Source organism: Lactuca saligna, chromosome 4 (genome assembly GCF_052625555.1).
Source record: "Lactuca saligna cultivar CGN05327 chromosome 4, ASM5262555v1, whole genome shotgun sequence".
NCBI classification, from domain to species: Eukaryota; Viridiplantae; Streptophyta; class Magnoliopsida; order Asterales; family Asteraceae; genus Lactuca; species Lactuca saligna.
The window spans coordinates 79,222,874-79,244,682 of NC_136420.1; the positions used below are offsets into that span (position 1 = coordinate 79,222,874).

Consider the following 21,809-nt stretch of genomic DNA (forward strand, 5'->3'; position numbering starts at 1 on the left):
AGACAGCGTTCAAGACTTGTTACGGGCATTACGAGCTCGTGGTGATGCCTTTCGGGCTCACCAACGCACTGACGGTGTTCATGGACCTCATGAACAAAGTATGTAGGCCGATGTTGGATCGTTCAGTGATCGTGTTCAATGACGACATATTGGTGTATTCGAGATCCAAGGAACAACATGAGGAACATCTGAGAGAGATCCTTGGAGTTTTGAGATCGGAGAGGCTTTACGCCAAGTTCTCCAAGTGTGATTTTTGGTTACGAGAGGTCCAGTTCCTAGGGCACCTTGTTAACCAGAAAGGGATATTGGTCGATCCGGCCAAGATTGAGGCGGTGATGAGTTGCGAGGTGCCGAGGTCACCTATAGAGATCAGGAGTTTCCTAGGATTGGCAGGCTATTATCGGAGATTTATTAGGGATTTCTCCAAGATCATCGTGCTACTCACCAAGTTGACTCATGTGACAATCGTCAATCTTGAGTCAAGTCAAGTCATCAAGTCAAGACCGGTCAACTCGATTAAACCTTATGTATTAGGGTTTGTGTTATGTTCATACTGTATAACTTGCTATATTAATGGGAAAACATCACTTGAGAAAAGTCTTGTGTTAAAAATTTCCTAAACCCTAGTTCTAATCAATGAACTAGACCGATAAAACAATGTTGCATACTCATCGGGAGTGTGTAAGATCCTTAAACAAAGCTTAATAGGGTTCACGAACCATGCATTTCGATGCCGGACACTCACAACTATCCCACATGGAACCTCTCTCAATCGTTTCCACACTATCTCTCTCTATGTCAAACCTCTCCCAAACCTCTCCAAGTATGCGAAATCTCTCTCAAATATCTCTCTGTATTAGAAATCTCTCCAAGAATGTCAAATATCTCCCAAATCCCTCTAAGTATGTGAAAACTCTCGCAAATACCTCTTTGTATGAGAAATCTCTCCAAGAATGTCAAATCTCTCCCAAATCTCTCCAAGTATGCGAAATCTCTCTCAAATATCTCTCTGTATTAGAAATCTCTCCAAGAATGTCAAATATCTCCCAAATCCCTCTAAGTATGTGAAAACTCTCGCAAATACCTCTTTGTATGAGAAATCTCTCCAAGAATGTCAAATCTCTCCCAAATCTCTCCAAGTATGCGAAATCTCTCTCAAATATCTCTCTGTATTAGAAATCTCTCCAAGAATGTCAAATCTCTCCCAAATCCCTCTAAGTATGTGAAAACTCTCGCAAATATCTCTTTGTATGAGAAATCTCTCCAAGAATGTCAAATCTCTCCCAAATCTCTCCAAATGTGAGAAACCTCTCCCGAATCTCTCTCAAATAGTTCCCGTAACTTTTTAGAATCATTTGGGTCATTCCGACGCTTAACCGTGTCAAAAACAGCTTAAAACGGGGTGAAAACGAGAAAAATAGACATTAGGAACCGAAACCAAGAGAGAAGCTTCTTAGGACCCGAAGGTCCTCTTAGGGACTGAGAGCAAGAGGAGCCGAACCGAACCCTCCTGAGCCGAGCCGAACCGAACCCTCCTGAGCCGAACCGAACCGAACCCTCCTGAGCCGAACCGAACCCGAAGGTACTTTTCACCACTAACCAAAACCGAACCCTGCTCAAGAGGAACCGAACCGAAGGTACTGTTCACTAACCGAACCGAAGGTACTGTTCACTACAGTCCATTCGGTTCTGACATTCTCGCCTCTTATTCCCGAACCGAACCCCACCCTCGCTACTGACCCTTCGGACCGGACCCTCGCCCATCACTTCTCGCGTCTGACTCGCGCCTTTCGCTTCTGACTCCAACCTCAGCATGGACCGAGTCTCGGCCTAGGGACCGAACCTCAGCCTAGGACCGAGAGGTCTCGCTGGGAACTCATTTTCTCCCGGTTTTCGCATAGTTTTGCGTTTAAGGCCCGTTTTTAATTATTTTAACGTGTGAATTTCACCCAAAATCATATTTTAACATAATAAACCCTAAATATTCACAATTTAATCATATTTTCATAAAAATCTTTATTTGAATAATGAAAGCAAGTGGGTAAAGTACAAAGAGGTGGAGTGTTGACTTTGCTTTACCTTATAACACAAGCAACCACTCCCACACCCACTCTATGACCAGCCACACCTCCCCACCTTACCTAGGTCACATCAATGTCCTTTCCACTCAATTATCACTCTTTCCCACGTTTTTGAGAGCTGAATATTCATCCTCTCTCCTCACTTCTCTCATTTGCTCTCATTTCACAAAAAGATCAAACTCTTTCCTCTCTCACTTTCTCTCTCTAGAAATTCGAGATTCAAGGGCTGATCTTGAGTTTTTCCTCCACATTTGGTAAGCATAATCCATTCTCTTTATGATTATCTCACTTATTTCCACTCAAATCATGGATATCTTAAACAAACTCTCTCATAATTGTGTTAGATCTTCGAATCTTCAAGTGATTCTTCAAGTGTTCTTGGGTTGAACACTTCACTTCTTCAACACTTACCTACTGAAATCACTTAAGGTGAGTCCATACCCCTACATTTTCATGTTTTCTCAAGTTTTTAGGGGGGGAATACAAGTTAAAACACTAAGAACATAATTAAAATTTTCTAACAGCCTTCATCAGAAAAGTTCAACTCCATTCACGGACTGTTTTGGGCATCTTAAACATTTTTGTTTTCAAAACTGTACAAGGTGCAAATAGTTCAAGTTTGTAGCTTTAAAATGACTACTTGCACATCTCCATACGATTTTTCTACAATTTATGGTGATTTTTACAAAACTGCCTATCATTTCAAACAACAATCCGGACCAGTCTGTGATTATGGACATTTTCACCCAAGTTGGAGGTCATTAAAAATCGTGATAAAAATTAAGAGTAAACTAGACACATTTTGTGAACTCTCAGAATTTACGGATCTAGTTTTCGACTTCGTATGATTTTTCTATGATTTTTCCAAAACTGGGCAGAATTGCTAAAGTTAGCCAACAGCATGTAAATATCATAACACTTTGTAATATGTTGAGCAAAGTGTATAATCATAAGTTCTAATATTTGAATGTGTTTCCTTGTTATTTTATCATTGTGAACTGAAACTAAGTCATTCATATTAAATATTATTCATTCATTTAGAACACGTATTATGTAACTATAAAAAGTATAGTTGGATAAATTCACAACACTAATACATTTTCATAAAAAGAATTCATACATATTATATACATTTTAGATAAACTATAATAGGTATAGTTTATGATACATCACTCAACACACTCGTACAAAAAGGGTACATTCATACAAGAAAGATTTATATCCACACACATTTCACGTAAACTTGTTAACCTATGTTGTGAGACTCTCTCTCCCCGTACGTCCGAGTGCGGGATATAATTCCTGGTAGTTATAATCAAAATCTCCTTGAGGGAGAACGTGATACTTGTATATAGATCTATATTGGGTTTGACACCCCACACCTTGCTGCTAGCTACAGTGGGACCTGCAGGTCTACGGGTGACAAATGTTATTTCATTTTCGTGACGCCTGAGAAACGTTGTGGCAGGTTCACATAGTCACAGTATGATTATAGCGACTCACCTAGGGAGATAACAATTCACAAAGTTTATGGGGTTTCATAAAATCGAAGTAGGCTTTAGGTTGATAAAGTAAATTTTCTTTCCATATCATTTTAAACTCACGACATTTCTACTAAGAAATGATGATTTCTTATACATTTTAGTCTTTGGTTATAAGGCTACATTTTTCGGATTTCAAGGAAAATATCGGATTTTTCTGACACAAACGCGACATTTACATGTGATAGACTTCTACTAAGTTTATTAATAAAAGCTTATGAACTCACCAACCTTTGTGTTGACACTTTTCAAACAACTCGTATTCTCAGGAAAACACTAAACAGGTAATCAAGTGCTTTTGAGGATGGGACGTTAAGACGTCAAACTTTTCATATTTTGTCAACATATTGTAATTGATTTTGAAACATGTAATTCATACAAGTGATGTAACTTTTTCAATTATATATATGTTGGTTGTGTTGCTTAAATTACTATTGAAATTGTGGTTATGATACTATACATGAAGTCCTCCACCCCCGGACGTTTCCGCCATCCTTGGTTTGGGGGTGTGACAACTCGGAAGGGCGTTGCTTTCTCATGGGGCTCAGAGCAGCAGGCCTCCTTTGAGACACTTCGTCATAAGTTAAGCGAAGCCCCGGTGTTAGCCCTTCCGGAGGGAATGGAGGACTTCGTGGTATATTGTGATGCGTCGATATCAGGGTTGGGAGCGGTGCTTATGCAGAAGAGGCACGTGATAGCATATGCACAGAGGCAGCTAAAGCCTCATGAGGCAACGTATCCCACCCACGATTTAGAGTTGGGGGCAGTGGTGTTTACCCTAAAGATCTAGTGTCACTATCTGTATGGGGTCCGGTGTACCATATATACGGATCATAAGAGCCTGAAGTACTTGATGGATCAGCCCAGCTTGAACATGCGGCAGATGAGATGGTTGGATGTGGTAAAAGATTATGATTGTGAGATCCTGTACCACCCGGGTAAGGCTAACGTGGTAGCCGATGCCCTGAGTCGTAGGACGGAGAGCATCCCAATGCGAGATGTTTGTATGAGATTGAAATTGATGACTCCAGTGTTGGACACAATTCGAGGGGCCCAGGCCGAGGCTGTGAGACCAGAAAACCAAAAGAGGGAGTGAGTTATTGGGCAGGTATCGGAGTTCGTTACCGATAGACCTGGGACTTATGACATTTCAGGGTCGGATTTGGGTACCATTTTTGGGCGGGACGCGTACCATTTTGATGGAAGAGGCACATCGATCGAAGTTCTCTATCCATCCTCGGGCCACCAAGATCTATCTGGACCTAAAGAAGGAGTATCAGTGGCCCTGTATGAAGAGGGATGTTGCATGGTTTGTTGAGAGGTGCCTAAACTGTCGCCGGTTTAAGGCCGAGCACCAGAGACCGCATGGTAATTTTAGCCGTTAGAGGTTCCTGAGTGGAAGTGGGAACATATTACTATGGACTTTATCACCAAATTGCCAAGGACCGCGAGGGGCATCGATGCAATTTGGGTAATTGTAGACCGGTTGATGAAGAGCGCTCACTTCCTTGCTATTAGCGAGAGCTCTTATGCGGAGAGGCTGGCAGAGTTGTATGTGAGAGAGGTGGTCTCGTGGCATGGAGTTCCGATCTCGATTTTCTCGGATCGAGATGTGTGTTTCACTTACAGGTTCTGGAAGAAATTTCATGAGGAGTTGGGTACACGGTTGCATTTTAGTACCGCATATCACCCACAGACTGACTGCAGAGCGAGCGGACAATTCAGACGCTCGAGATATGCAAACCTTTGAGCTGTTGTATGGAAGGAGGTGTCGGACCCCTATTTGCTGGGGAGAGGTGGGGCAACGTGTAATGGGTAGTACGGAGATCATGCTTCAGATAACTGAGCAGATATAACAGGTCAGGCAGAGGTTGTTGACCGCTCACAGTCGTCAGAAGAGTTATGCGGATAGGTGTCGGTCCGAGCTCGAGTTTCAGGTCGGTGACTTCGTACTCTTGAAGGTCTCTCCTTGGAAAAGAGTGTTCCGATTCAGGAAGAGGGGCAAGTTGGGGCCTCGATATTTTGGACCTTTCAGGGTAATCGCGAGGGTAGGCAGGGTAGCCTACCGTTTGGAGCTACCTGCGGAGTTGGGTCAGATTCACGACACTTTTCATGTGTCGCAGTTGAGAAAGTGTATAGCCGACGAGTCGGCAGTGGTACCATTAGAGGATATTCAGGTGGATGTAGGCCTGAACTATGTCGAGAGACCGGTGTCAATTAGAGATCGGAAGGTCAAGGTTCTAAGGAACAAGGAAGTGCCTCTGGTGCAGGTCAGTGGCAACATAGGAAAGGGTCAAAGCTGACTTGGGAGCCGGAGCGCGAGATGCGTGAGAAACATCCAGATTTGTTTGCATAATGAGACTTCGAGGGTGAAGTCTGATTCTAGTGGGGGAGAATTGTAACATCCGGAATCCCAGGTATATTATTCTAACATTTTATTTTTGGAATTTGTGAAGGAACTCGGCGAGTTGATGCTTAGACTCGCCGAGTAGGGTCGCGGATTATCATTCGGGTTCGCGTTGGACTTGGCGAGTCCATGCTGTTTAATGAAACCCTAATCGTTGGAGCCTATTTAAGGGCACTCTTAGCCTTCCATTGCGGCTACGAGTCCCTTAAGATCACCCTAAGTGAGCTAGATTGTTTGGGAGGAAGGAGAAGCCATATTTGATCTTTCTATATTTGGTTTAGCAAGAAGAATGTGATCAAGAGCAAGAGGAGACTGAAGGAGGTGTGATTCTAGTGGTCTCAGAGTCCAGAGACTTCAACTTGAGGTATTTATTCGGACCTTCTTCAGTTTTGGTATTGATTCATAGAGTTAGGGTTTTCTAACCTCTTTTGAGGATGATTATGTGGAGCAATTGGTCCCTTATTGAGTTTATGCTTTGTATCTGGACTCAAAGAGGTCCAGAGACCTTAACCCTTGGAGCTTTATGAGTTATCTTGGGAGTTATGAGCTTAGGATGCCATTTTTAGGGCTAAATGACCAAATGATACCATCTAGATGATATATGAGTATCAAGGTCTGGACTTTACGTGATTATTATGCTTCGGAAAGACAGATCTATGGATTAGAGGAACAGATCTGACCTCAGGAGGTCAATGGAGTTTGTGCATGGCATGTACTGGCCGAGTTGTTCTTGAGACTCGGCGAGTTGAGTCGGGGTAGCCCCGCGATTCTTACCTGAGGACTCGTCGAGTAAAGGGAGGGAGTCGATGTGTTAAATGGGACTAAAGAGTTAAGTAGACACAGGTGGAATTGGCTAGTTGCCCAAGTGAACTCGCCGAGTCGGGTCAAAGTTTGACCGTTGACTTTGGTTGACTTTTAGGGTTTGGTCAACAATGAGGGCCTTTGAGCCAAAGGAGGGGTAAAATGGTCTTTTACCATTCTAAGGCTACTTAGAGAGAGTAGAGTCTAGTTCTGAGAGTTATATTTATAAGAGTATTACTTTATGTGTTTAGGCGGAGGCTAGATCGTATTTCTACTGAGTCAGTGATTTACCGGGACATCTGAGGTGAGTCTTCTCAGTATACTTTACCTGGAGTGGTAATTAGAGTTATGTGCCAGAGTTATCGTGTGCTATTATGTATAGATCAAAAAATGGTGAGAACAAGGAGTGGCATTGGAAACGCGGATGAAAAAAGGAATCAACCACCAGTGATTGAGCAAATACCTATTGTAGCAGCAACACCAGAACCAATAACAATGGATTGGGTGCAAGCCAGGATTCGGGCTATGTTAGCTGAACAAAGGGATGAAATGCGACAGATGTTGCATGATAATAGGGACGAACCTATCATACCCATCGAGGAACCTGAATTGATTCCCGAGCAATCGGAGGAAGGAACAATAGTCGCATTATGAGTCAAGTTGGGACTCAAGCAGAACGAAGGAACGACCCGGAAAGGAGAAACAACAAGGATGGGCGAATGTACAAGAATTTATTGGGCACCAAGCCACCAAGTCTTTCTGGAAGCCCAAAGCCTGTTGAGATTATGGATTGGATCTCCGAAATGGAGATGGTATTTGAAAGTTGCGACTGTAGTAACAAACAGAAGACTGTCTTTGCAGTTAGACAACTGAACACTGGAGTCTTGAGTTGGTGGAGGTTGTTGGTAGATACTATGCCACGAGGAGAAGCCCTGAAAATGTCATGGGAGGAGTTCTTGGAATAGTTAAGAGTGCAGTATTGTTCAGAGATAGATCTAATTGATCTGAACAATGAGTTCCAAAACTTGAAGAAGGGGAGGATGAACATAGAAGACTATGCTACTGCATTCACTGAGAAAATGAAGTTATTTTTGTGCCTAGTGACAACGGAACTGTCCAATATTGAGAGGTTCGCTAATGGACAGCCTGCCGACTTTGGCCCGACAGTCAAGATGGCAACCACTTTGAAAATAGTTGTTCGAGCAGCTAAGAATGTGGAGGCCCAAAAGAAGGAAAAGGGCCTGGAAAGGATAGAGGTTGGTGAAAAGAGGAAGTTCGATGGACCTTTAGGGTCCAATAAGAAAAACAAGTTCTCGAAGTCTGGTTCAAGAGGAGGAGGAGGCGAAGCCAAGTGGTGCGACAAATGTAAGAAGAAGAATCATGGGAAATGTGAAGTGGTAGCCACATGTTTTAAATGTGGAAAGCCAGGGCACTATGCCAACGAATGCCCACTTACCAAGAAAGTTTGCTATGGTTGCGGTGAGGAGGGTCACATCTCAAGGGATTGCCCAAAGAAGAAGGAGGCAACTAGACCCAATATTCCGCCAAAGACGAAAGCGAGAGCATTCCAGATGACACTAGAAGCTGCTAAAGATGAAGATGATGTCGCTTCAGGTACCTTTCTCGTAAACAAATTGCCTGCCCAAATTTTATTTGATTATGGAGCCAACTACTCCTTTATATCGCATGAATTTGGTAGAAAACTAGCTTTGCCTGTTGATAGACTAGATAATGCCTTATTAGTCAAAGTTGCTAGTGGCAAGTTTGTACTTGTTAGCCATCGTATGAAAAACATCTTAATTGACTTGAATGGGAATAAATTCCATGAGTAATTATTGCCTATCGAACTAAATGGTTTCGACATCGTGCTTGGAATGGATTGGCTTAGCACCAATGATGCCGAGATATTGTGCAAAAAGAAGATAGTCAGAGTAAACCCGCCTGGGAAAGAGTCATTTATGGTGTATGGAGATAAACGCAGAGTAAATTCTGGAATCATTTCATTGATGAAAGCCAGAAAGTGTTTGGCCAAAGGATGTACATCATATCTAGCATTCGTGATCGATGCTAAGAAGTAGAAAAAGGTGATGCAGAGCATTCATGTCGTATGTGATTATCCGGAAGTATTTCCCGAAGATCTTCCCAGATTACCGCCTGATAGGCAAGTGGAGTTTAGAATAGACTTGTTACCAGGGACGACGCCAATAGCAAAAGCACCTCACCAATTAGCACCGGCGGAGATGAAGGAGCTGATGATGCAACTTCAGGAGTTATTGGACAAAGGTTTCATTAGACCTAGTTCATCACCCTGGAGAGCTCCGGTGTTATTCGTAAAGAAGAAAGATGGAAGTATGAGGATATGCATCGATTACAGAGAGTTGAACAAGGAAACAATAAAGAATAGATATCCATTGTCAAGGATTGATGACCTGTTCGATCAACTTCAAGGTTCGATCTATTTCTCGAAGATCGATCTTAGGTCAGGATATCATCAGCTGAAAGTAAGAGAGCAGGATATAGACAAGACTGCATTCAGAACACGATATGGACACTACAAGTTTTTGGTTATGTCGTTTGGACTAACCAATGCTCCAGCAGCATTCATGGATTTAATGAACAGGGTTTGTAATCCGTTCCTAGATAAATCTGTGATAGTGTTCATAGATGACATTCTGATTTACTCAAAAAGCCGAGAGGAGCATGGCGGAAACTTGCGAGAAGTGTTAGAAGTATTGAAGAAGGAGAAGCTGTATGCAAATTTCTCCAAATGTGATTTTTGGATTCGAGAAGTCTAATTCTTGGGTCACGTGGTCAACCAAGAAGGGATAATGGTTGATCCAGCGAAGATCGAAGTTGTGAAGAAGTGGGAACAACCGAAAAGTCCCACGGAGATCCGAAGCTTTTTGGGATTAGCCGGATATTACCGAAGGTTTATCCAAGTCTTTTCTCCGATCGCTACTCCATTAACAGCTTTGACCCACAAAGGAGCTACTTATGCTTGGAGTGATAAGCATAGAGAAGCATTCGAGACGCTAAAGAAGAAGCTATGCGAGGCACCGATACTTTCTCTACCTGATAGAGTTGAAGACTTTGTTGTTTATAGCGATGCGTCTGGTGTTGGATTGGGTTGTGTTTTGACCCAAAGAGATAAGGTGATCGCATATGCATCTCGACAATTGAAATAGCATGAAAAGAACTACCCGACTCATGATTTGGAGTTGGCAGCAGTAGTATTCGCTCTGAAGATATGGAGGCATTACCTCTATGGCACGAAGTGAAAACTTTTCACTGATCATAAGAGTCTCCAATATCTATTTAATTAGAAAGAATTGAATATGAGGCAACGACGCTGGCTAGAGTTACTTAAGGACTACAACTGTGAGATACTTTACCACCCCGGTAAAGCTAATGTTGTTGCTGATGCTCTCAGTCGGAAAGTCAATCTTGAGAGAAAAAGGCCAAGAGCGTTGAGAATAGAAGTTGTCTCGATAATTGTGGAGAGTATAAAGAAATCTCAAGAGGAAGCTTCTGAGAAGAATGACTGAAAGGAGGAACATTTGGGCAAAACATTGGTGTTCGGTATAAACAGTCATGGACTGAAGGTGTTCCAAGATCGGATTTGGATACCTAATACAAGAGGAGTCAGAGATCTTCTGATGGAAGAAGCTCACAAGACCATGTACTCAATTTATTCCGGTAGCACTAAAATGTATAGGGACCTGAAACCCTACTACTGGTGGCCGACGATGAAGCTTAATGTTGCAAAGTATGTGGCCGAGTGTGTGATGTGTGCTAGAGTCAAGACACAACATCAAAAACCATATGGGAGTTTAGAACCTTTACCTCTACCTATGGGTAAATGGGAAGACATTACTATGGATTTTGTCACTAAACTACACAAAACAAAGAATGGTCACGACATGATTTGGGTGGTCGTTGATCGATTCACTAAGAGTGCGCATTTCATAGCAATCAAGGAGAAATGGTCTATGGAAAAGCTTGCTTATTCTTATGTGAAGGAAATTGTGAGGCTTCACGGTGTTCCGTTAACGATCGTGTCAGATCGCGACAGCCGTTTCACCTCATGATTTTGGAAAAGTCTACAAGAGGAACTGGGTACCAAGTTGTGTTTGAGTACAGCTTATCATCCACAGACTGATGGGCAGAGTGAACAAACGATACAAACACTTGAAGATATGTTGGGAGCATGTACCCTGGAATTCCAAGGTAATTGGGATGAACATTTACCTTTGGTAGAATTTTCCTATAATAATAGTTTCCACTCGAGCATAAAGATGGCACCTTATCAAGCTTTGTACGGACATAAGTGTCGTACGCCATCTTGTTGGCTTGAGGCTGGGGAAAAATAGTTTATGGGACCCGAGATGGTTCATCAAACTGCGGAAAAGTTGAAAATAATTAGGGAAAGAATGTTAGCAACTCAGGATCGTCAAAAGAGCTATGCTGAGAATAAGCGAAGACCGATGACTTTTCAAGTTGGAGATTCGGTTTTGCTTAAAGTCTCACCATGGAAGGGACTTATAAGATTTGGTAAAAGGGGAAAATTAAGTCCAAGGTTTATTGGACCGTTTAAAGTTCTTCATAGGATTGGGAACCAAGCTTACAAGCTCGAACTACCAGAAGAACTGAATGGAATTCATAACACTTTCCATGTGTGTTATTTGAGGAAGTTCACGGGAGAAGTTCCCGACATGATTCCACTTTTGGAGTTGAGAATCGATGAGAACAAAAGGTCGATTGAAGAACCAGAGGCAATCATTGACCGAAAGACTAAGAAGTTGCGACGCAAGATGGTCGAGTTAGTGCTTGTCCGATAGAAACACACGAATGGGCCGAATCTCACTTGGGAGATGGAAAGTGACATGATGAGTCGCTACTCGTATTTGTTTGTTGATGTGTGATTCCGGGGACGGAATCGTTCTAAGGTGGAGAGAATTGTAAAACCTTTGTTTCTGGGCTTGTCATTAATGTTGATATAATAGTCTAGGTTAACCTTTGTAACCCGTTTTGAAATAATAAAGATGTATTATTTGAGTATTATGTGTTTTGTGCTTAGTTGCGTGACTTAATTGAATTAAGAATAAAAATAAGCGTCAAAATGAAATATTAGATAAACTCGATATCTATCGATAATGTTGTAGTAGTTGAAATGAGGTTTCCGAATATATAAAGAATGCCGAAATCCGAGTTGTAACGAAGATGTTATGATTTGTCGAAGTTTCGCGACAGAACCGACAACGTTGAATGACGTAAAAAGTAAAATTTACGTTAGAGCGATATTTAGCCTTAGTGATCTAAACGAAAGTTTTAGAGTTCGTTAAACCAAGAGCGTACATAAAAAGAATGCCCAAATCTGACTTCGTATGAGGAATTTATGATTTTCCGAAGTTTCAGCTTAGCAGTATGCAACCCAAATACTCGATTTGAGATCGAGTGATTGTTGGTTGAAACAATCTAAACGAGAATCGAATATCTCCTTGATAGTAGTGCATTGGTGAAAAGACAGACGAAAACGAACGTCAGATGAAGAAGTTATGAATTTATAACGGAGTTTTCCTGTCCCGACCTACTAAAAATAAATAATAAAAATAAAATTCAAAATTAGCCGACGGAGTCTAAACGAAAGTTGTAGAGCGTAGTCTCACCTACGCGTGGATATAAAGAACGTCGAAAACGGAGTTCGTATGAAGAAGATATGAATTTCCAAAGTTTTTAAATGATTAATATTTATTAATTAATCTTTAATTCTGATGTATATCCGAAGGAGTCATCGATCCAATCCGAACTACGCCCAGCATACCCCGATGCATGCACCGCCTCGAACTCGAGTGCTCTGATGACGCATGCAGTGACGTTTCCGGATGCGTACGCTCCGCGTAGAGCATTACGCCCAACGTAATGCGAGGCCTCAGCCTCCTATAAAAGGCCTGCGAGGACAGTCGAGATTTTTGCTCTTTTTCTCTTCTCTCTCTCTCTCTCTCTCTCTCTCTCCCGTTTTGCATCGTTTTTCGTACCAGATTTATCCTGAAGCCCCAGTACTAATCCCGAGCTTCGAAGCCCTGAAGATCCCGAGAAGTGAAATTCCTGAGCCGAAGCTCTACCCGCGAGGAGCCCGGTTTTTGTGAAGATCTTCTAGATCTACTGAAGAATACTACTTCTACAAGTCGTAGTGCTGTCTGATCATCTTCTGATCAAGTGAGTGTGTAGTTACTTTCTTCTAACGCATAATTATGAAGTATTTTATATAGAATATGTGTCATGTGTATATTTTGTTGTTATAAGTGTGAATGTATATTCACTTTCTTCTATATCATAGACCTGATTTATTCTCTACGACATACGTGTTATGTGTGTGCCTCATCTGTTATATGTAATATGTATTGATTGAACATGCTATACTGGTTTTAAACTATGTATAAAAATATATATTTTTATCTACTAATATGTTGGGTAGAACATGGGTAGATAGTTGATGTGTGATAAACAGATGAGAGACCTCGATGTTGTTGATGTTGACCTAGTCATCTAACGGAGTATAGATGACGACCACAGATTCTTTCTAGAAAATCCAGTGGAACACTAGCAGGTTTATAACCTATAGGTGTTGTGAACGATGTGTTCACTGGTGTACTCTATCCCCCTCATGGTTGCCTTTAGGATATCTATTGTTGAGGAAACCCTAGCAGTAATGTCCGTCCTGATGAAAATCCTCGATTAGGTCCCTTGAGATAGATGTTGTTTTAGGGACATAAAGTGAGGATAACGGGAATGGGTAACCGGGTTATTGTTGGTTGGTGAAATTAAATATAATTATTTATTGTGGGTTGAAAACCCTATATGCTCACTAGGCTTCCAAGCCTAACCCACTTAGTTTATTTGTAGTACAAGAAGTGGCACAAGGGCATAAGATGGATGAATCATCAAGTTGTTTTGTTTACAAGTTTGTATGTGTATATATTTGTTGAATGACTTGTAATGTTATCGTTTATGCTTTATGGTCTGTATCGGAACATGACATCCCGAGTTTTGATTATAAAATGAAAATGCATCTCTTGTGAAATGCTTTGATAAATATTATCTTATCATATTTTGTTTTTGGGAACAAATTCTGCAACTCTTTTAAATCAAAAGGATTTACTCTGAAATATTATTTTTAAAAAGCATAAATGAAATCGGTCTTTTCTGGCCGTGATTTTTGGGATGTCACATTCATGAATACAATTATGTGTAATAAAAATTATATTTCGACTAAAAGACCCAACCCTACAAAGGTTAGACTCAAACGAGAGTTATGTAATAGGACCGAATCAACCATTCTAACATTATTTAACCTTTGCAACATGTAACTTCACATATTCATTTAATACTTAACTCACATCATAAGAGTTTCACAAAGTACAAAACATGCAACATTCGAGCAGTAACACTCAAAAGCCTCATAACAATCAAAGGACATCCTCTACTCACTTGTTACTATGATGCAAGGAACTTCCACTGACACTATCAATTGCCTTATGCATGCAAAGTATACACAATACGGGATCAAATAGACAGTCAAATAAATAGTTATGCCTTAAGCCCACAACCAGACGGGGAACGGGAAATAAGGATAAATCAATCACTCTAGGGCTATATGATCCTAACCATATATAATTTTTAAACATACACTTAATAGTCAATTCCACTTACATAGATTCCAAAGCTTAGTGACTTCCCCAAAATAATAAATATCACATACCTATCAACAGGCCCAACTCGCGTACTTGCCTTAGCCCAACATATAGATAGGCCCAGTCCAACATATCCATGGGCCCAACCTAACGTGCATAAGAATGGGTCCAACCCAACATGTAAATGGACCCAACCCAATGTGCATACCGTTAGGTCTCTAATCCAATACACAATGCAAGAGTCATAAAGACAGCTAGCATCCTACATAGTATAATAAGAAGACTCATCTGACTTATAAAACATCTAAAATACATCTCAAAGCCCCGCTACAGATGCTATTGAAACATACAAGATCCAACCTTAGTCTACACACTAAATATATCAATTTTGACAAAAGTTAAACTAGGTAAGCGATACAATGGTCAAGGTCAAAGTCAACAACAAATAATATCAACCATTGAGCCTCACGTTGTGACTAGCCCTTGATCACGTCGTGAGAACTCACTCGACCCGATTCTAACTGGACTTGTTCCATCTCAGCCAACTCAGTCACAGATAACCCACTCAACAAGCATCATGACAAGAACCCTACTTGGTCACATTGTGAGCATAACATACAACATAGTTGTAGATTCCTTCTTGGTCACATCGTGACATCGTCTATGTCATGCTGTGACCGCAGTCTAAAGCAAGAATCTAATGGTTTGAGTTATTTATCCATTAAGTCTCCAATTCCAACTTTTTTAGAAGCTTAAGGGACTCTAAAGCTCCATAAAAATGATAACTTTATGGATATGCAAGATCTATGCATGTCCTCTATCCAATCTAGGTCAAAGGCCAAGCAAATCACTCCAAAATCATGCAAGGTTCTTAATTCACAACAAAATCCCAGATCTAAACCAAATAATACTTAAAAGGCTTTAAGGATCCATAAAGTTGCCAACTTTATGGAATCTCATCACTTCAACTTGATCAAAGTTATGATAAGGGGACAAAGAATTAGATTAAACAACCTAGAATCATAAAGGTTAATCTTGGACACTTACAAAGGTCTATAATGTGTACAAGATGATGATGATGATGATGTTTCCTTGTTGGATCAAAAATCTAGAACAACTTATTCTTCAAGCTACCAAAAGACCAAAATGGGTCAAGAACCACCAAAAGAGATTACGGTTAGGGTTTTCTAAGGTTTGAGGATCATGGAGGCCGATAATGAACCCAAAAATCAAGTTAATGGGGGTTTAAATATGAAGGAAACCCTAAAAGATCATGAGTTTGAGCTGCAGTCTTCTTCACAACGTGACCACCTATGTATCGCACCGTGGCCACAATTCCGATACACGCTTTTCATTTTGGCTTGTCACATCGTGACCATCCAAGGTCACGTTATGACACTTAGTTTTTCCTAAAAACCAAGCTTTTGACCCCTTAATGCCCTAAACCGAACCATTCTGGAAAACGAGTGTTACGAAGACGGGCTTCAATTAGTAAAGAGGGTAGTGTATATAAATTTACCCTGTCGTATTCCGTTAATTAATGTTTGCTAATTTTATTTTCAATGAAGTTTTTATGTTATATTATTGTTACATTTATATTTTTTTTTAATAAATGTTTTAAAACAGTGTAATGTAAAATAAATAAATAAATAAATAACGTTGGTGAAAAGGCGTTGCTAAATTTAATTTTCAATGAAAATTTGTGTTATATATATATATATATATATATATATATATATATATATATATATATATATATATATATATATATATATATATATAAAGAAGTTGGTGAAAAGGGGTGACGGTGTGGTGCTGGTATACCCTCCAAAAATATAAAAGATGGTTGTTTGATGTGGATTGAAAGAGTGTGATGTTGTGGTGTTATGCCCTCCAAAACAAAATGATATGAAAATTTGAGGGGGGCTGTGGTGATGTAGGGTAAAAGAATGGTGGTATACCCTCCAAAATGAAATGACGACTAAAGGAGTTGTATATGAATATCATTCTATTTTTCTTTGCTACATATCCTCCTATATATTACATATCTTTCTATCCGTTTGAAATGATGACAAGTATATTAAATTAATGATAATCTTATTTAAATATGATACATATCACGGTTTTATATGGATAGAAAGATAAATATGAAGAAAATGTAGGAGGATATTTAGTTGTCTATGATAAAACATTACCGATATGTAGAATGAAAGAGTGATGGTGTGATGGTATCTACTCATATATGCGCCTATGTTCCAAATGGTTGGGTTGAAAGCCCTTTAGTATAGTCTTTGCAACCGGTTTTTCTGGGTTATCCACTTACAAATCCTTAATTTACAAATTTCAAAAAATAATTAGTTTTAATGGACACAAAATAAAATAACATGATGATTATTAATATTATTACTTTGAAGAAGTATTTAACGTTTGTATCTGATATTATCATTATGCCGAAATGGTGTTGTGTGTATTAAAAAGTGAGGGGACTACGGCTCCACATTGGTATTTTAAGAATGTATGCATAATTTATTGTTAAAAGAATTATGTTGTCAAACTATTATTTTTATGATTATCCGGCGTTAAATTTTATTAATTTATATTTGTGATTCAACCCTCCTCGGGACAAAATCCATATGTTTCATTATTTTTATTTAGAGTCCTTAAAACTTAGTTTCATTGCATTTTTAGTCTACAAATATCTAAGTTATGTCAAAGGAAGGAATATTTTGGATGGTCCTCTAATAATTATTGAAATATGCTCTTGGGCGAAAAGTATTAAGAAAAAAAATCCTTTTATTCAAGGTCGATTTTGAGAAAGCTTTCGACTCAATTAACTGGGAGTACTTAGATTCAGTTCTAGCCCAAATGGGTTTTGGGAACAAATGGAGAGTCTGGATTTCTGGATGTTTGTCATCAACTCGTGCTCCTGGTAATGGTCCATTTATTTCTCAGTTAATTTATGCGGACGACGCTTTATTCGTTGGAGAATGGTGCCATTCCAACCTCAAAAACCTTGCAAGCATACTCAAATGTTTTCAAGTTTCGTCGGCCTCAAGGTAAACTTTAATAAATCCAAAGTTTATGGCATTGGGGCTCCCACTTCTGAAATCACACATCGGGCCGGTCTCCTGGGGTGTGAAGTTGGATCCTTTCCATTCACCTACCTTGGTGTTCCAGTTTGTGCAAACTTGAATCTCAAAAGTACTGGTCCCTAATAATTCAGAAATTACGAGCAAAACTCTCCAAATGGAAAGCAAAAACTCTCTCCTTCGGAGGGCATTTAACACTCATCAAAGCTGTGTTGGGGAATCTCCCAACATACTATCTATCACTTTTTAAAGCACCTGTTCTAGAAAAGTTGAGGAGAAAATTCTTGTTGGGCGGAAACGAAGAAAAGGAAAAGATACATTGGGTGTCATGGGAGAAAGTTATAGCATCTAAAGAGAATGGTGGTCTAGGAGTTGGGTCCATTAAAGCACTTAACATAGCTCTTATGGTGAAATGGTGGTGGCGGTTGAGAAACGAATCTTCATCCTTATGGTGCAAGGTTATTTCAGGAATTCATCATTTATCTAATAAACCGGTTGAGCAATTGTCAAGAAAACAAAAATCTGGTGTATGGAACAGCATATCGGGGACTAAGAAGGACATTGAAAGGTTGGGTCTTAGTTTTGATGATATATTTCAGCAGGTGATCAATCTGGGGATAACACCTAATTTTGGCATGATTTTTGGATTGGAACCTGTAAATTAAAGATTGCATTCCCTTCACTTTATGCTCTTGAAACTAAGAAACGGTGTACAGTAAGTATTCAGATACTTGCAGATGGAATCAAGTGGAAATGGAGTTCTTGTCCAACAAATGTGGGCTTAACTACCGAGTTGGAGAATTTGACAAATGTCATCACAACTATTCGGCTACAACCTGGTCAGGATGAGATTAAATGCAAACTAAGCCCTGATGGAAACTATATGGTGCACATGCTAAGGCAAAAGATTGACCAAACTCTACCCATCAACAATCAATAGGTTAAGATCAAATGGAGTAAGCTTGTCCCCATAAAGGTAACTTGCTTTGTGTGGAGAGCTATGCAAGGACGGATTCCTTTTGCGATGGCATTATCTCACAGAGGTCTTAATCTTGACTCGACTCTATGTGGTTCATATATTGACGCGACTGAATGTGCCAACCATATTATTATTAGCTGCACATTTGCGATAATGGTGCAATAGATGATTTTCAGGTAGTGTGGGATTATTTCGATTGAAGTAAACGAAGTGGTGGATATTGTGGACTTTGCGGCTAAATGGGGAAATAATCCAAAAAAACGAAAGCAACTCATTACTATCTGCTATGGTCTGATTTGGATGCTTTGGAAAACAGAAACGAAAGGTTGTTTCATGCGAGATTCTCAAATCCGCGTAAAGTTGTCGAGAACATTAAGTCCATTGTGTTTATCTGGATAAAAAATAGGGGCAATGGTGAATTCTATAGTTGGGAAGATTGGATTGTTTCACCTTTTATTTGAGTTACCTGTAATTCATTTACTTTCTCTCTATTCATGTACTTGGTTAGGGGCCTCTATTAGCTTAGCTACTTGCTATTGAGGTGTTTCCTTTATAATATCATTTTTGTTTCTTTAAAAATAAATAAATAAATAAATAATAAACTCAGCAATTAATGTTACACAAAAGGATATTTAGAATATTCCGTGATACATACTCCTTAATCCCAAAGATATTTATAAATTACGATATAAATATCTATGTTAACAACTCAGCAGTTAATTTAAAAATAAAAAATAACCATTATACCTTTTATCTTCAAACAATTTTAATGTTACATAAAAGGATATTTAGAATATTCCGTGATACATTCTCATTAATCCCAAAGATATTTATAGATTACAATATAATGTATTTATGATTCATTAATGTTACACAAAAGTGATGGTGTGATGGTATGTCCTATACACTTAAAGTAGAAAATAAAGTATTTATGATTCATTAAACCCTAATAATACATTTAAGAAATCAAAGGAAAGTAGATTAATCGATAACTATTAATACCATGCTCATTACCAAAGATTGAACCTAGATGAGAACATCCTCATTCATTCTCATTCACCCCACTAGACTATATTCATTTAAATCCTAATCGCGTGTGTACAGTGTATATATAGAGATGACTTCATGTAATTGCACCATAGTGTCAACATTCTATCTTCATTATTGATTCGTCGGTCTCAAGCGAAAACTGTTTCTCACATTTTTCAGGCTTTAAATAGGACCGCTTACTGTTGAATATCGGAAAAATGGGGAGGTTTCGGAGAGTGGCGGAGGTATTTGATCATGTGGTTGCCAAGGTTAGGGACTGCGACAGCAGCGGCAGCGAGCACTCGTCGGAGACAGTGAAGGATTTGTCTGATTTGGTAAATTCATATATTGAGAACGGCGATGGCGTAGTGGACACAGCTTTTGATATGAAAATCAGCGATGAATGTAATTCTAATGAGATTGATGATGATACGGAGGAAGCTAAGGAATCACTGGAGAGATTATTTCGAACTCAAAAGGGTGATCCTGTGAAGAAAGATCTTCTTTTTCAAGTTGAAAAAGCATGGCGGCGCGTGAAGGAAGTTAACTCATCGCCACTACCGGTGCCAGGATCTAAACGGCTATTAATGGCTCGTCTCCGTGATCAGGGTCTTGACGCCGGTACTATTTTCTTTCCATTTTTATATTTTTATACATTATTTATTTTTATATTTTTATACATTATTTAATCATGTAGTGATCATGATAATTAACAATGGCATATATATAATATACGCAGGTCTTTGCAAATCCAAGTGGGAAAAGAAAGGCCGGCTCATCTCCGGTGAATACGAATACGTCGACGTTAATGTCGCCGGAACTCGTTACATAATCACCATATCTCTCTCAGAAGAATTCGAGACAGCCCGGCCTACTGATAACTACACTTCGTTGCTCGAGATTCTGCCTCAAATTTCAGTTTGCAAAGTGGAGGAGATGAAAGAGGTGGTGAGAATAATGAGCAGAGCTGTAAAGAAGACGATGAACCAAAGGAAAATGGCGGTGCCACCATGGAAGCGACGGGAGTACGTCCAAGCTAAATGGTTTGGTACTTACAAAAGAACCACCAATGAGTTCTCTACTAAAAACACGACAGATTTGAATGTAAATGAGCATAAAATCGAAGGGTTTATGTGGACGCCTGAAACTTGCTGTCATGGACGCACATACGATTTTGCTAGGACTGGACTTGGCTCGAAAATGGGCAGTTTGACCATGATAATGAACGGAGCATGTTAAGGTAGTTTTGATCATTTTGTAGTTGAAGTAATTATTAGCTATAAGATCAGATTGATTGTTAAATATGTTTTAGGGGGATTTTGACTTCAGATATCTCATTGTAATTAAATTCATCTCTAGTTCATTCTTATGAGAACGTGGATGTAAAATAACCAATTTGGTTTAAAATGGTTTAGTTCATTATTTTCCGTACTTCTTTTATTTTATTTTTATTTTTATTTTTTAATTTTGATAATATCTAAATTTTAAAATTTAAAATTTATAATCAATAATCTATAATACTACGAATTTTTTAATTTAGGTCGGCTAAATGAAAATTGTTTATGATAATTCTTATCTTATATCATATTCATTTGAAATTCATTTGAAATTGAGGTAATTAATCACTACAATTTAACTTAAATAGTTATTAACTAACTTATGATAGTACTTATGTCAATACTTTTTTTTTTTTTTTAATTCGGTGGTTTTTAATTATTAATAATATGGACAACGGTGAGTGGAAAATCGTCGTTTATATCACAGCCGTTGAAACTCGTGAAAGCTTTAATCTCAGACGCTTAAACTCAATATTTAAGGTTGTGTGCAGTTCCATCAATCGGGTTCGAAGACCCTCTCCTTCTCCCTACGTTTTACAATTGGCAATTAACCTGCAATTTCCCCCCTTCTTCTCCCCATGTTCTCTTCCATGGTTCTTTCGTATCCCTTTATCTCTCCAAACTCTGCATATAAATAGAGAGGATATTGAGGCGTAACGTTGTTTTTTGCTCAAGCAAATGAGACTCCGGCGAGGGTGATGAGGCTCTCATATAGCAACTCCTCTTGCCATTTGATCCTTCGATCAAGTATGAGCTGATGATTTTGACGCCGATTCACCACCAACTACTCTCTTTCTCTCTCTCTCTCTCTCTCTCTCTCTCTCTCTCTCTCTCTCTCTCTCTCCCCCTCTCTC

The 21,809-nt window shown here is 39.3% G+C and overlaps 1 protein-coding gene across 1 annotated transcript; it reads left to right on the top strand.

Moving 5' to 3' along the window:
- Positions 1-19,836: 19,836 nt before the first annotated feature.
- On the top strand, positions 19,837-21,040 carry LOC145039785 (uncharacterized). Its single transcript, XM_078987795.1, has 2 exons — positions 19,837-20,239; positions 20,358-21,040. The coding sequence occupies exons 1-2, from the start codon at positions 19,837-19,839 to the stop codon at positions 20,855-20,857; spliced, it is 903 nt and encodes a 300-aa protein (XP_078843921.1). The 3' UTR covers positions 20,858-21,040.
- The last annotated feature ends 769 nt before the right edge of the window (positions 21,041-21,809 follow it).

Coding starts and splice junctions, on each gene's coding strand:
- LOC145039785 (XM_078987795.1), top strand. CDS start 19,837: ATGGGGAGGTTTCGGAGAGTGGCGGAGGTATTTGATCATGTGGTTGCC. Junction 20,240..20,357: donor TGATCAGGGTCTTGACGCCG/GTACTATTTTCT, acceptor TAATATACGCAG/GTCTTTGCAAATCCAAGTGG.